The sequence below is a fragment of the Embiotoca jacksoni genome, unplaced genomic scaffold (genome assembly GCF_022577435.1).
Source record: "Embiotoca jacksoni isolate LCO1_2020_lvr unplaced genomic scaffold, fEmbJac1.0.p SCAF_61, whole genome shotgun sequence".
NCBI classification, from domain to species: domain Eukaryota; kingdom Metazoa; phylum Chordata; class Actinopteri; family Embiotocidae; genus Embiotoca; species Embiotoca jacksoni.
Window position 1 is genome coordinate 1,294,442 of NW_027185416.1, and position 16,007 is coordinate 1,310,448.

Sequence of the window (16,007 nt, forward strand, 5' to 3'; positions counted from 1 at the left end):
GCCTCTGGCCTCGGCTGTCGCCAGCATAAAGGAATAACTCAATAATAACTATTGCAGAGTTGGATCTTAACATTTGGAGTGTGAGGGTGTCATTTGTTGCATAGGCTATAAAGTCAGAAATAAAATTAACTTGATTGAATTAAATCATTGTTCACGGGGAGCAAAGCACAGAGATTTCACCAGTGAAACTTATCCTGCCTGATCGCTTTCATGGCTACTTGTTAAACCGAATGGGTACACAGCGAAAACAGCATCAAGTGTCAACAATACACGCGCTCCAAATATGAAACTGTCCTTGTTCCACTTCATCTAAACGACTTTGATAACGAGCTAGATCTGTTTCCCCTTGTAGTGTAAAGTAAGCATTAAGTCAGTATTACAGTGAGGTTTTGCTGTGGTTGCAAATAATTACACTGTGCTTCGTTGTTACTGAGAACCCGTTAAAGGAAAATCAAGATGAAAAATACATGCAATACTAACACTGGAATAAGTGTTGGAACTCCCAGAGCTCCATAATGAATTAACAATTAAAAAGATCAACAACTACTTTAACGTCGCTGCCCTCTGTGCATGCTCTGGGCGCGTTATCGCAGCTCATAAAAGCATTTTGTGTGTCTGCTCTTCTGTATTTAATGTGTTTTGCCCTCATTAGAGATGACACAGGACAACGCGGGAAAATTTGCATGTATGTACACGTAAGACAACGCGGTAAACATGTCTCAAAGGAAGCTTGGACATGCACAGAGCATATATGAATGACACCCCACATAACACAGCGCGCGCACGCACACACACACACACACACACACACACACACACACACACACACACACACACACACACACACACACACACACACACACACACACACACACACACACACACACCATCTCTAACTACTTTGGAGGGATGTGAGGAAGCGATGGTGTTGCTGTTAATTTTCTCCTATTGTTATTCCGTTTCCCTAAAGCGCGCTGCGGTGTCGCACTCTTAACCCTTCTGCTTCATAGTCTTGTCGTTTGGAGACGGTCGTCTGTCCGCTGTCCGCCCACCGAATGGCGGTAATTACACCGTTTAGCTCTGGAGTTCACAGGCCTGCCACTCACCAGCTGTGTTCGCCAAACCTCAGCATGGCAACGTGACAACATCTTTGTAGGGGATTGACGCCAGTCGGGTCAGCGAAGGGCAGATAGGGGTCTGGTTCTTGGTCATAATCTCCACGCCCAGCGGAAACACTGACTTGTTTTCATCCGTGTATCTGAGCAGGTGGTAAAGGTGACGACATCATCGTCAGGCTTTCGTCATAGCTGGACGGGGGTTCAGTTTTCTGAAGGATGAGTGCAGTAAAGGCTTGGACGTGTGTTTGTGACAATAATTATCATTGTCTGTGTAAGGATTGCATCATTTGTGCAGCTCCAACACCAGCATTTGCCCGAGGCTTAATTACAACATTTACATTATGTTGCCTCATGTAGAAAAAAAGCCCGAAAAAGCAAATCAGACATTGTATCGCTCACCTCTCCGCTGCTCCTTCCCTTCCTCTTTTCAAAATACTATTAAAATCGACAACCTCTCCATTTGATAGTTATTGCTGACAGGACACTTTCTGTCCCTCTTTCAGTTATTGATCACGTTGATAGAAACCGTGCTGGTGTGATTAGGCAGTCTGAGCCATTCGAACTCGCAGTATCGAACCGGCGGGTAGTGAAGTTGGTCGGCGTGGAGCTCATAGAGGTTATCTGTGGCTCGGGCTCGCTCTAACCAAACATCAAAGCCCTTAATTAATGGGGGGATGAATACACGATGCAGGTTATGACTCCGGCTAATTAGGGAATTGTTAAACAGAGACGAGGCCGGGCAATTCAGCGGAGGCCACGGATGGAGAATCGATGGTCAATGAAGAGAGGGAGCATGTATGCAATTTGCCAGTTAATGTGTTCCCAATATCAGCTAAGGGAGGCAGAGGGTGGCGGGCTGAAAAACTATTTTGCATGTATTGACTGCAAACTCAAAGAACAGAGCTTATAGAAGGGTTGATAAAGATATTGTAAAAAAAATACCTTGTTAATTGTGAATACCTCTCATTTTACCTACACTTTGTAAGAAGTGAAATCAGCAATCCGGAACACACAAATCAAGTCTAGTTTATCTTTGTGGTGGGAGTTGTTTGTCGACAGATTGCCGGTGTTTTGTCCTGACAACAAATATTGACATAAAAATCCAGTATTTTTCTTTTTGTGAATTTCTTCCAAGAAAGACTTGTGCTGTTTGACACATGTGAAATGGTGAAAGTTTGTTTCCAAGTTATTTGAGTTTTAAGACAAAAAAAAAGTAAATTATGTATCAGGTAAGTGACAAATAATTCATAACTTGACGTCAATACCTTTCATATAAGAACCATTTTAGAGACAGGTGAAACTGCCGATGCAGATGGTGAGGTGGGGAATTGAATCTAGATTGTAAAGATTTAATGCAATCATTATATGTAAAATGATACGTCTCACTTTAAGCATGAATATGAGGACGATCTACTTCTGCACATTTCCAGGTGGACTGTGATTTATAAAGGGAGAATTGCGTTCAGGTTAGCGTTGGAGCAGTTTTATAAATTTGATTATTGTTTTTAATATTTTTTGGCGTAAGCCATTTTTGGCTCTGGTGCACATACACTTTTGGTATGGATCCTACACACTACTGTATAAATGAGACCCTCGGTCTGTTAAAATTAAGTAGAAATGTCAGATTCAGACAGCCGGGGTTTCATACGTTCCAAACCTGAGGAACCAACCCCATCAATCAGTGGGGGAGGGGCTTTCATCACCGAGTTGTCACTGCAGGTGAGTGGCGGAGGGGGTGGGTGGCGATAGAGGCGGGAACTATTTGCATATTCATAGATCCTCACACATTAAATGAAGGCAAAGGTGTCAAGTTGATGTACATCTGAGCCTCTTTAAGGCATTAAGGGATTTTCTGTCTTGGAAAAAAAACGTCTGAGTATATAATCTTAATGATTAGTGAGGAGTTTTTAGAGGTTTAATCAATGCCAGAAAGAATTTTAGACTTTTTTGTTAAGTCTTACTAGGAAACTGGATATTGAGTTTCAGTTTATGAACTATTTAGTTTATGAACTTTTCTTTACTTAATACAAATAATTTCCTATTTTTTTTCTTCAAAGTCTGGAACTTAACAAGAATCTAACCATAGGAACTAACGACGCCTGGATATACCTTATAATCAAAAACAAATTGCTTATGCTTTTCTGGAAATACGTTTGTGATTTACAACTACGGGCTATTTTATTTTATTTATTTAAATTACGCTGAAAGATTCCAGGATGTTAAAAAACATTACCATAGATCGTAATGTTGGAAGACAGCCATTGGCGCTGCATAGAACAGACCGCTTTTGCTTTTGCTAAACTTTTGAACGCATTTTCTAGGACTGTGGATTTTGTCTTCTATATCTTTTACTGGAGTCTGAAGGAATCATGGCCAGTATGGAGAGGAGAAATTTCAGCAGCTGATAACTCTTTCAACTTTAACATGGCACGCGAGTATTGTTTTAAGATAGATGTACTAAGATCAAAACCTCCCTGTTGGCCCGTACCTCCGGTACTACTCTATTGTCCTGTGAAGCTTTCTGCAGCACATCATTTCTGATGATCAACTAGATCATCATATGTAACACTCAATCCGATCATTACTGTGCTCATCGCATGTGGAACTGCACACAGATCAGGGATTTTATTTCTGAATTGGAAGGCTTACCGAGTCCTTTGTGCGCATCAAGGCTGGTGTACTCGATGGTTCCATTGTGGCCCTTCTTGGGGTTTTCTTTGTATTCTTTGTGGACTCCATCAGGACAGTATCTGTAGGACAGTCCATAATCTGCAAGGTAGACCTACAGCACACAGCGAGACACACACATTATAGTTACAAAGCTATTCAGCAAAAAATGTATATCTGCTTTGCCTTCTTAAAAACATTAACCTCGTTAAAATGGACAGCTGATGAAAACTATTTGCTGATGCCGTGCTTTGCACAAAGCTTAATTCTGAACCTATGATATAGGGCTGGGCAATATATTGAGTTTTGACAATATATAGATTGTTTTTTTGAGAGATGGCAAAAATGATATCATCTATATTTAGTTTTAATATTAATGTCAGGCACAATTTATAGTGTTGGTCATAAAAACACTGCATTTACATTTTTATTTTGCAACGTGTAAAGAGTGGAGCTTGTTAACAATATATATCTGTTTCCATTTTGTACACCAAAGGTTTTGAATTATAGCCCATTTTATGTACCATTATCTGTCTTCATTGAAATGTTCCAAAACTATGTTTTATAAAAAGTAAATATCATTTCTACCAGTCACTTCGACCTATTTATTTAATTGCTTTATTTTCAAAAGTTACAAAGAACTAAGGCATGCTGGGAATTACACATATATTTGGGCTGAGGGGAGGGGCCAAAACCAAGCTCCTTGGAGGTTGTTGTAGTTAACGATCTAGTGTTTTTATGAGCCTCGCCTTCATCACGGAAATTGTATTTCATTTCAATTACACTCTGCGTTAACAAAAGTGCTTGTGACATTTCATGTGCAGCTTTGACTTACAAATGAATGTTCAACCCACTTCATAAAAAATATTCCATTCAGCCAAAATATGTCGGGATCTGACTTTTGGTCACTATCACCCAAGCCCTACTATGATGCATGTGCAGGATAATTACCAGAGATCTACAAAGGTCTAACCTGTTCAGGATCTCTGTAACCCAGCATGAGGTTGGCAGCTTTAACATCTGCATGGACATACTCGTTTTCATGAATATACTCCAGAACATCCACCTGGCAGAGGAGCCAAAAAAACACACAAGACAAAAGGAAAATTATGATGAGCAGCCTGCAATAAAAAAATTAAAAAAAGAGAAAACACATGGTGTGGAGTCATTGGGTGTTAAACTGGTCTTTGACTGTGGATTTGTGAGCTGAGCAACTGGTGCTCCAGCTCCATCCAGCAATCAATAACAGAAAAAGACCGGAGTTCCATGATGATTATCTCACCAGTCTGTGACCCAGCTGGAGCACGGTGGCCTTCTTTAGTCGACCTCCGTTGCGCCCACAGACTTTCTGAAGGTCACTGCCCAGTCGATCCATGGCCATGAAACGATAACTGAGTGGGAGAGGAAAAGCTCAAAACCTTTTTTTTCTGTTATGCAGACTGTTTTTTTTGGGTTGAAAGTACAACTGAGTCAGACATTTGGCAAAGTTTTTTAAAAAGGACCTTGCAAAAAATGCCCTGCTGGAATTTCATTAGAAATATTCTGTTCCGTAAAAGAATGTTTTATTTACCCAGTCAATAAAATTAAAGTGACAACAAGAGGGATACTTTTCATCATATTCACAAACAAAAGCCATAAAATGTCATTGAGGACATAATTAAATATTTCTAAAAGAGATTAAAATTATGTAAGACAATCAGGGAAAAAAAAAAACATTTCATCAAGAGAAAAGAATAAAATGTTGAAAACAAATTTCATGAATAAAAATAGACATCATCTTGAAAATAAATACTGGAGGTTGAACCCATTCTGCATTATTCCTAGGACGAGGATAGTTAATAGTTTATCTGAAACTGAATGAGTCAACCGATCAGAAATATCTCCGATCTGGATTTTTCTATTGCGGTCAAAACAAACACATAAAAGAACTGGCCTTGAAAGTCAGCTGTTGACCAGCTCTGGCTGGAAGCAGACCAACATTAAAACCTTTGACTACAGCACATAAATGTGATCGAAGAAGAGCCAAGCAACTATTCTTAAGATCCTACATGTTAAAAAAGTCTAGTCGTGTAGCTTTTTGCGAAAAATAAAGTTAATAGAATTCTTTCATACACACAGAAATCAATGCAAAATGCAAGGTTGTTTATTTTACCAGCTGCTCATACACATTTTTGATTGTATGTATTAGCAGAGTGAGGGGTCACCTGACGGCTCAGTTCAATATTTTGTGGAGTAAATTTGTGCCGTGATTCAGCCGGATGAAAACAGGTCAGCTGGCTGCTGGTTCTGTCGACGGAGACATTGAACACAGGTTGAAATTGTTATGGATTAAAAGGGATTGAACTCGCTCTGGATTTCTGAGCGTTTTTGAGAGTACTGCTTTGGACTACAGCTGGAGCATGTTGTTTGCATGGACACCTTCTGCGACTGCAAATCTCGCAAACACTATAAACAAAGCCTAATGCCACAAATAGTATTTAAAAAGATGGGTATATAAAGCACAAACCTGTTGATTTTCTCTGTCAATGAGGTTTCAGTTAGTTAGGTAATTGGCAGGTGGCATACATTTTGGCAGATGCTCTCGGACCACTGGTCATAAAAACGTGTGTAACTCAGGTGCTAATGTTGATCACGCAAAGAAACCTGGAAACGTTCTCCCGATGATATAAGATTTTCGCACAGGTCACGGTGCTATACACCGTTCATGTGCAACAGGAGCTGTCTCTGAACGCTTCGATCCACCCTCGTATTTCTAACCTTGAAAATATAATGATCCAAATGAAGTATTGTCCAAGGTTTCACTTTGTATGAACCCTGTAGGCTAACACACAGAAAATGCAGAGAAAGTGCTCATGTTGTTTTAGTGCTTAAAAAGGGAACGGAGCTGTGGGGTAGTAACGTTGTCTACCAAGTGACTGCTTCAGTACCTGAGGTCATTATGTTCAGCGAGTCCTGATCCCCAGTATGATGGAATGCCCAGGAAGTCCAGTTTTCTGCTTCTCTTCCATTTTTGCACTGGAACAACATTAGAAGAGGAATAATTACGTCAATGCGTCTACGCATATTTCCATTATTCCAATACCTGAGGTTCTTAAATCGGGTGTTTGAGTTTGAAAAGAAGGAGTCAAAGGAGTCTAACCACCAACTAAATGAAAACTCAGAACCACAATGGCTGCATTGACAAAGCAGAAACTCTGGTGCTTTGGACCACTTCTTACACATTTACAATTTTATGATTGTCTAGCCTTGACTTTCGGTCACCCCCCCCCCCCCCCCCCCCCCGAACATTACTCCTTTTCACCGAGAAGTCTGAACAAAAATCCAAACTATGAAAAGTTGGCAAATGTTTTGTCCAGAAATCACATTTGTCCTTGTAGGTGTAAGAATGCCTGCATACAAATATCAATCTAAAAGTATTGAGGCTACAAAAACACACAACTGCAGATACACACACAGAGAGGCCCCAGACAAAGCAGTGGGCCTGGCTCAGGGCTTGATGGCGGCTGGCCTGACTGGCTCTCAACCAGGCTGGCAGGTGGTCAGGGGCTCAGCGGAGGGCCGGGCATCATTACATGTGAGTGGCTTCCTCTCCCCTGCTCCTCTCCAAACGAAGGCATTGGAGAGCTCAGACAAGCACGGAGAGGTGTGTGTGTGTGTGTGTGGGGGGGGGGGGGGGGTGCAACTGCCACTGAGGTGCATGTTTGCTTTGGCTTATTATTAATTACTGTGCGGCAGGCAGCAAAGCCTCTGTGTCTGCAGCCACTTCATCAGTCAAACGCACTCGTGCTCCAGCGAGCTGCCGGGACGCTGGACGGGTGGTGCTACTCACTGCTCTCCAGTTTGGCTGCCCTCTGGTAGAACTTGAGCTCGGAGAACAGGGGGCCGTTCGCCTGGTACTCCTGCACGTACAAGCACACAGTATTCAATATTTCATTATCACTGGTTAAAGCTGCACAAGGCTAACTGTCTGTGTCAAATTTACAAAGTAAAATTGTGATAAGAATTACTGTCTAAACCAATGACCATCCTTCCACTTGGCCGAAATACAACTGCCTTTGCAATCGGTTTTCTTTTTAAAGCTTTCCCTATTGGTCTTTCTTCTTTTATATGAAAGGGAGCGTTACCAAAATACTTGGATGAACCATCCAAACAAGGGGAAATTCTACTTTGATTAAGAGAAGCGAGAGGACCATTTGTCTTCCCTCAATGCCTTTGTTGGCTTGCCCTTCAACCAGCAGTGTAAATGTTAAGACACATTTAGCTGTTGTAAAAGCGAACAATGCTCGTACTCTTGAGTGTTAACGTCATAGCGACGCAACGCACAACGCTGGCAACCTGCATCGAAGACCTGATTTAACCGTTACGTATAGACCCCCTAAATGTAGGGAACTTTGTTGGGCTGAAGGGAATGTAACTAAAATGTTTTATCTGGTTCTGTCAGAGGTTTCTTCCTGTTAAGAGGGAGTTTTTCCTTCCTTCTGTTGGTGCTTTTTCTCCCTTAAAGAGGAGGTTTTTTTCCCTCCTAGCTTATGTGGGAATTGTTGAATTGTTGGGTTTCTCTGTATAATGTTGTAAAGTCTTGCTGTAAGGACTTTAATGTGTTAAGTGCCATGAAATAACCTGTTTTGTGATTTGGCGCTATATAAATAAAATTGAATTGAATTGAATTGTTTGTTTAATTCAAACAAAAAGAGGAAATAAAAAAAGCAACAACTAAAACAATAGTAGGTTTGCAGGGGGGTTGTATTATGGGCTGGTTCCAGGCTGGAGGCAGTGACTTCCTACAATCGTTCTTGTGAGCTTGCTGTAATCAAACTATCGATCACGGCTGTGTAAAACCAAACTGAGATATTTTTTTAAGCTTTGATTTTGGTTGGTGCATTTTTGTGTGGAAAATAGACTTGACAGAGCAAAAGGGAATGAATACCTGAACCAATCATTTCATTTGACGTTGAAAGGTTTGTCTCAAGGTTTCAAAGCATTTTGGGGACATTGTTTTTGACTAAAAAGCATTTTTGCTTGCGAGGAAACAAATAATTTATCTTTGTAGTTTGTGTGTGGATTTGTGTCTTTATTGCTGTGATAAACAGATGAGAGATGCTTTAATGAGAGTTTTGTTCTCTTTTTTTATTGTCCAATCATTTGCACAAAAACATATATCAAGGGATGACGATACTTACTTATTTACAAAATGAATTAAATTAAAACTAACCGCTCCGGTCTCAATGTACTAAGTCTCCCAGTCCTGTTAATGGCAAGTGGAAGTGTACAATACAAATCAACAACAAGTGAAGAATTCTCTGCTTCCCTTGAACAGAAGTGTCAGGAGTTTAGTTTTTTCCTCCGTTTTGCCCCCGATCACCTCTCCTCCTGTGTCCCCTGTCTTTGTCTGTGGCCACGCTCCTCACCTCCCGTGGCCACGCCCCTCACCGGTCCCAGCAGATGCAGCCACTCACCCCTGATCACCACCTGCAAGTGTGCTGCATCTCCCTGATCACCTCCCCAGACTATATGTAACCTGCCCCTGCACAACTCTGGTTGTCGGTGCATTTTTGTTTAGCCACCCGTCCGTCCTCTGTCTGCTCTCCGTCCGTCTTCCGTCTGCTCCCCGTCAGCTCTCCGTCAGTCCTGTACCTGTTCCCGTTCCCGTTCCTCCGGCCTCTGTGTCTCCTGCGGATATCCCCGTCAAAATCATCAGTCGGTGGAGTTGCCCTCCCGGCTTGGAAGATTGTTGACGCCGTCCCTTCCGCTGGTCTGCCGGCTGCCCTGTTACCCGTGTCCCCCTGGAGCTGTCGGTTGAGTTGCCCTCCCGACTGGACGTAAAGTGGACACGCTCGGTGCCACCTTTTGGTTTGTAGTTTTTTGTTTGTTTTTTGGACAATAAAGACTGTATTTTTGGAACTTGAAAACCTTGAGTCTGCGAGCTTGCATTTGGGTCCTGGAAAAACACCCCCCCCCCCCCCCCCCCCCCCATAACAGAATGCACCGACCAAGGAAGGACCCAGCAGCCACAGACTCGAATCCTAAATACATGACTTTATTTCAATATTTTTCCAATCAGGCCCGCCTGAATGACACGGTTTCCGCTGAACCCCGGACTGGGTTCGAGGGAACCCGCCTGGCCTTCTGGGACCCCCCCCAGAAGGAGGCGGCGACGCCGGGGTCACCGGCCATCCGGTCCTGCTGCGCCCTTAATCTCTGGACATGTAGCCGTCAGTCCAGTCCGTCGCTACGGGCGAGCCCACAGCCCCGTCGGTCGCTACGGGCGAGCCCTCAGCCCCGTCGGTCGCTACGAGCGAGCCCACAGCCCCGTCGGTCGCTACGGGCGAGCCCTCAGCCCCGTCGGTCCCCCTTACGAACTCTCTACCCCCGCAGCGCCGGCGAGAGATCCGGACGCCATCCGGGCCCGGGCGTTGGCCCTCAAGTACCTGCAGCATGGCCTATGCGGCAGTAATGCTGCTCCTTCGTTCCCCGTCGCTGGACGGGTCATCGACGTCCTGCCTCCAGCTCCTGCTGCCTTCGGATGGGTCAACGCCCCGCCTCCTGCTCCATCCTCCTGTGCGGCCGTCGCCACGCCTCCGGCCCCTGCTGCCTCCGGCGCGGTCGTCGCCACGCCTCCGGCTCCGTCCTCCAGGGTGGTCGACGCCCCGCCCCCCTCCTCCGTCCTCCTGTGCGGTCGACGCCCCGCCCCCTCCTCCGTCCTCCTGTGCGGTCGTCGCCACGCCACCGGCCCCTGCTGCCTCCGGCGCGGTCGACGCCACGCCTCCAGCCCCGTCCTCCGGCGCGGTCGTCGCCACGCCTCCGGCTCCGTCCTGCTGTGCGGTCGACGCCCCGCCCCCGGCTCCATCCTCCTGTGCGGTCGACGCCCCGCCCCCGGCTCCATCCTCCTGTGCGGTCGTCGCCACGCCACCGGCCCCTGCTGCCTCCGGCGCGGTCGACGCCACGCCCCCCGTCTCCGTCCTCCGGCGCGGTCGTCGCCACGCCTCCGGCTCCGTCCTCCAGGGTGGTCGACGCCACGCCCCCGTCTCCGTCCTCCGGCGAGGTCGGCGCCCGGCCTCCGGCGCGGTCGGCGCCACGCCTCCGGCCCTGTCCTCCGGCGAAGTCGTGCCTCCGGCTCCGGCCTCAGGCGCGGACGCCGCCCCGCCTCCTGCTCCGTCCTCCTGTTCGGTCGTCGCTCTGGCCTCCGGCGCGGTCACCGCCCCGCCTCCAGCTCCGTCCTCCAGGAATGTCGTCGCTCCGTCCTCCATCGCGGTCGAAGCCCTGCCTCGTCATCGTCCTCCGGAGAGGTCCCCCGAACCCGTCCTGCTCCGTGGGCGTCCTCCGGAGAGGTCCCCCGAATCCGTCCTGCCCCGTGGCCGTCCTCCGGAGCGGTCACCCCAGTCCGTCCTGCCCCGTGGCCGTCCTCCAGAGCGGTCACCCCAGGCCTCCCTGCCCCGTGGCCTTCTTCCGTCCACCTAGGTTTCCTGTCTCATGTCTTGTGTTAGTGTGGTCCTCCGTCCCTCCTCCGGTCCCCCCCTCCTCCCGTCCGGTCCAGTTTTGGTCGCCGAGAGGCTCCCTTTGAGGGGGGGGGTACTGTCAGGAGTTTAGTTTTTTCCTCCGTTTTGCCCCCGATCACCTCTCCTCCTGTGTCCCCTGTCTTTGTCTGTGGCCACGCTCCTCACCTCCCGTGGCCACGCCCCTCACCAGTCCCAGCAGATGCAGCCACTCACCCCTGATCACCACCTGCAGGTGTGCTGCATCTCCCTGATCACCTCCCCAGACTATATGTAACCTGCCCCTGCACAACTCTGGTTGTCGGTGCATTTTTGTTTAGCCACCCGTCCGTCCTCTGTCTGCTCTCCGTCCGTCTTCCGTCTGCTCCCCGTCAGCTCTCCGTCAGTCCTGTACCTGTTCCCGTTCCTCCGGCCTCTGTGTCTCCTGCGGATATCCCCGTCAAAATCATCAGTCGGTGGAGTTGCCCTCCCGGCTTGGAAGATTGTTGACGCCGTCCCTTCCGCTGGTCTGCCGGCTGCCCTGTTACCCGTGTCCCCCTGGAGCTGTCGGTTGAGTTGCCCTCCCGACTGGACGTAAAGTGGACACGCTCGGTGCCACCTTTTGGTTTGTAGTTTTTTGTTTGTTTTTTGGACAATAAAGACTGTATTTTTGGAACTTGAAAACCTTGAGTCTGCGAGCTTGCATTTGGGTCCTGGAAAAACACCCCCCCCTCCCCCCATAACAAGAAGTGCATACGCAAGAAGTTGGAAGAACCATCCCACTGATGTAGGTTTCATTTTTCTCCATTGTCAAATATTCTATTTGGTCATAATTTTTTAAAAATGCCACCTTGCGCTGACTAAGTCACATCTTGTTTTGAAAAGTTGAACTCCCCAAAAAAATAGAGGAAACAGCACTTTGCGTCAAACAATGTATCCGTACGTTATTGTTAATAACTATGGCAACAATCGCTTTCTGCTTCTGGTGAACGGATACTCACCACTTTAATGACAAAGTCAGCATCTCCTGCAACCGGTCTGTCTACGTCCTGGGATGCTTGAAGGGGACAGAAGAAAGAGGGTTCGGATGATATGGCATGTACTGAATAAAGATGTTAATGGTTCAGATCAGGCCATTTGGAATATTAAGATGCATCGAAAACTAGAAGGAAATTTCAAAAAACACAACACACAGCACTAACGGATTTGTAAATTTGAGTAAATTCTACCTGAATAAAAAATGTCTTCATAGATTAAAGGGGTAGTGAACTGTTTGCAGTACATGAAAAGTGTTGACATTTGTGAATCTGTTCTGTTCAAACAGCTTTTCACAACTCACAGTTCAAAACAGAGTAGTGACTGCTTCCCTGACAAAATGTGGCAGAGAATGAGAGGGAGTTCTTCTACCAGTCTGTATGCATGTACTTACCTACTGCGTGTGTGTGTGTGTGTAGGCATGTCATCAGACACAAGGTGCTCATTACCAAGATAAATCAGTCCAAAGCCACCTTGACCGATAATTTTCCCCAGCTTCCATTTCTTCTTCTCAGTGTCGGTCAATACGAAGCCCTCTGGGAGTGGTTTAGGCAACTTATTTTTTCTTGGTGGCGCCATGAAAACTGGATAAGTTACCAAAAATATGTAAGAAAATATTAGAAATATATAGCTCTAATAATAATAGAAGATGCAAAACAGATTACATGTGATGTGACTGAGCCCAAAGCTCAGAACAAACTCATACGCTTCTGAGATTAAAAAAAAAAAAAATGTAAAAGCGCTGATAATTCAGTTGTACAGTGGAGGCAACAGAAATCTCTTAATGTGACAACAAAACTGAAATAACACTGAGTCCAGCTTGTATGTGGCTTCCCCGCATCATTATAGGTCTCTGTAAAAGTGAGTGACAACATCCACAGACTGCTTTTAAAAAATGGTCAATTTTAACTGTCTGGTGTAGGAATGAACTTAAATTAAATTGATTAGGAATTAAAGCTTAGTTCCTGCCCAGTGTGAATTACCGTACTATTGGTAGACTGTCAACATTTGAGGAGCATGTAGTTCGGTTTTGCTCTGAGGTTGACTCTTTTATATGTGTTTTGGGATAAATATAGTAAAGAATCGAAACAACTTGTTTTTTTTTCAAAAAACAGAATTAATGAGCCAAATAAAACATGACTTAAAAAGATGCTCTGTAATCTCTTTTTCCCTTTGGGGAATAGTCTAAATTATACAAATGATTATATTACTATGATTCCTATTCTTTTTCAAAACACTAACTATTTGTATTAAACTCTAACATTCAAACAATGACATTCTATGATAAAATTCCGATGGAAATGGCAGGAAACCAAAACTGAAAGATGACAACCTGTCAAACAAAGAAGCTCAGCACAAGTGAGAAATGTAAAAGTGTGGCTGTTAAGAAAGCGTTGCATACAAGATGGAGAGAGATGGAATCAAAGTGTGGAGATGTAGCACAATATATTGTATTTTTCCAAATAACATATGTTGAGGGATTATGCAGCCGAGAGACAAGGTAGAGAGATGATCTCTTTCTTAGCTCAGGTCCTGGGTTCAGTACACCTCACAACTCCAGGACTGACTCTTTATTTGGCTCAAAAACATGCCGTTAACTTTCACACAAATCACAGGTCACAAATCACATTAATGCCCAACTCATGTCACTTATGGTGCCTACTATGAACATTCGAGCAGCCGTTACTATCCCGACGCTGTATTATGCATTAATATTCTTACAGACAGAAGCATGGTGCCAATTTCAAACGTCTGTGGCTTTTGCGATTCTTAATAAGACCATTGTTTTCTGTATTGTTTTCTGTATAATGAGTTTTCTGTATTATTTCAGTTTCAGTGACACAAGTTAATATGACAACTGCAGATAAGGAGTTTGTTAAGGTTAGTTAAATGAAACACAAGACCCAGAAGAAAAATATCAGGTATAGCAGATAAAATTAGGCTTTAACGAACTGAGCAGACGACAAACGTTTGGACAACTAATATTATAGTGACCCATAACTAGCTAATAACAGCTGACTTAACTAGTAAGAGGATCTTAAATATGACTTACGCCAAAAAAAAAAAAAAAAAAATATGCAGCGACTTTTAGAGGGTATGACGCCGTTCGTCTTCACTTTCTGTTCAGGAAAACACTGATAAACTGTCGTAATTATTTGTAAAGCCGATGTCTTGTTGTTACCCGATACCCGGTACGAAAACAGAAACCAAATCCTTCTCACTTCCTCAAACATGTCCCGCCCTCCACGCCGCACGGCCAATTGTATGCAAGAAAAAGTTTCACAACAATCAAGAGCCAATAGAGAGGCAAGGGAGGCGTGAATATACAGTCTCGTGCTCTTAAACTGACAGAGTAACAAACTGAACATGTCATTTTGTTTATTTGAGACTAAACCAAGATCATTTATTTAAAATCCAGGGCTTCACTTTAAAGCTAATGTCTTCATTTTATTATGATTTTATTTATAAGATGAACTTATGTTATATCAAGTTTACCATAAAGTAATTTTATTCAAATTTTAGGTGGCCTTTTTAACAACTGGCCAGGGACAAGGAGGAATTAGCCATTAGGACTAACTCTAGCTCATTTACAGTTCCTTTTTCCATTGATCAATGTGTCATTGTGTCTATGGCACTTTCTCCTGTCAAATAAATTAACTACAATACTATTGTTTATCATTAAGGTTGTTGTTTTTTTTGTTTTGTTTTTAAGTGAAGATAGTCTGTTAAGCAGTTGGTAAAAACAGCTCAGACAGAACAGATACAACCCAAGGATTAATGTGTGGCATGACGAATATGCCAGTATATTAAAATGCTGAGTATAAATGTGGAAGTTGGGACACTACCAGAGATTTACAAAATAATTAAGGCGTACCAAGATGATTAAAGCTTTATGAAAAAATATTGTAGTAGCAAAAACAATTATGCGATTTTCTCAAACATTTTCTTATGAAATACTGTATATATAATTGTTTATTTGTTTATTTTTCAGGTCCAATGCACTTCAATCAACATCACTATAAATATGGCAATGGCTGATTTTCAACCGTTGTCCAGACATTGTTTAAGACATTAAATTAGTTATTGATAATTATTATTATTGATATTTTTAGTTATAATTAAACAGTTAAAAAAAGATAATCTAACCCATTGCTATAAAATGAAAAAAAAAAAAAAAATCAAACAAATATTGATCAATTATAACCTACGCAGAAGCTGCAGCAAATGTGCTGTTATTAATTAGTGCAATGTTCTTTTCTGAACACAATAATATGGTATAGATTGTGTCAATCCTTTTAAATATAAGGGAAGTCTGTCGCTGTATAAAAAAGTTAATCAAACATTTAATTAATTTAATCAATCATTTTTTTGATGTTGAGAATTCATTTTTCATTTAAATACTTAATTTTGCCATTGCATAATAGGTCAAAGTGCTTTACAGAGCAGATAATTCCCATAAAATGAATTCATTAGTCTGCGTGTTAGCAGGTACCAAATTAAGAGGACTTTTCTTCCTACAAGAGTATATCTATGAGCAAACCTGTTAATATTGAACTTGTCGGTAACTTCTGTTTAAAAAGATCCTCCTGTGCATCAGCCTTGTAAAAATGTAGCAGTCTCCAGTGAAGTAGGAGCTCAGGGTGTCGTCCATGATTTTTAGTTTCTTACTATTTCAGTTTCTGGTGCACTCTTGTTACACTTAAAGTGGACACCA

General features: G+C 43.6%; 1 protein-coding gene across 4 annotated transcripts in view; it reads right to left on the reverse strand.

Annotated features, from left to right (window-relative positions):
- vrk2 (VRK serine/threonine kinase 2) overlaps nucleotides 1-14,479 on the reverse strand; it is a 29,511-nt gene extending 15,032 nt beyond the window's left edge. For 3 of the 4 annotated variants that reach the window (XM_069174756.1, XM_069174754.1, XM_069174753.1), the window contains exons 1-8: nucleotides 14,346-14,479; nucleotides 12,742-12,876; nucleotides 12,259-12,314; nucleotides 7,615-7,684; nucleotides 6,713-6,800; nucleotides 5,068-5,176; nucleotides 4,759-4,851; nucleotides 3,768-3,900 (exon numbers count right to left, since the gene is read on the reverse strand). In XM_069174756.1, the coding sequence (XP_069030857.1) occupies nucleotides 3,768-3,900; nucleotides 4,759-4,851; nucleotides 5,068-5,176; nucleotides 6,713-6,800; nucleotides 7,615-7,684; nucleotides 12,259-12,314; nucleotides 12,742-12,871 (679 nt within the window). In that variant the 5' untranslated portion in view covers nucleotides 12,872-12,876; nucleotides 14,346-14,479. Of the gene's footprint in view, nucleotides 1-3,767; nucleotides 3,901-4,758; nucleotides 4,852-5,067; nucleotides 5,177-6,712; nucleotides 6,801-7,614; nucleotides 7,685-12,258; nucleotides 12,315-12,686; nucleotides 12,877-14,345 lie in introns of those variants that run through there. The other variant, XM_069174755.1, reaches the window with a different exon arrangement.
- Nucleotides 14,480-16,007: the final 1,528 nt, after the last annotated feature.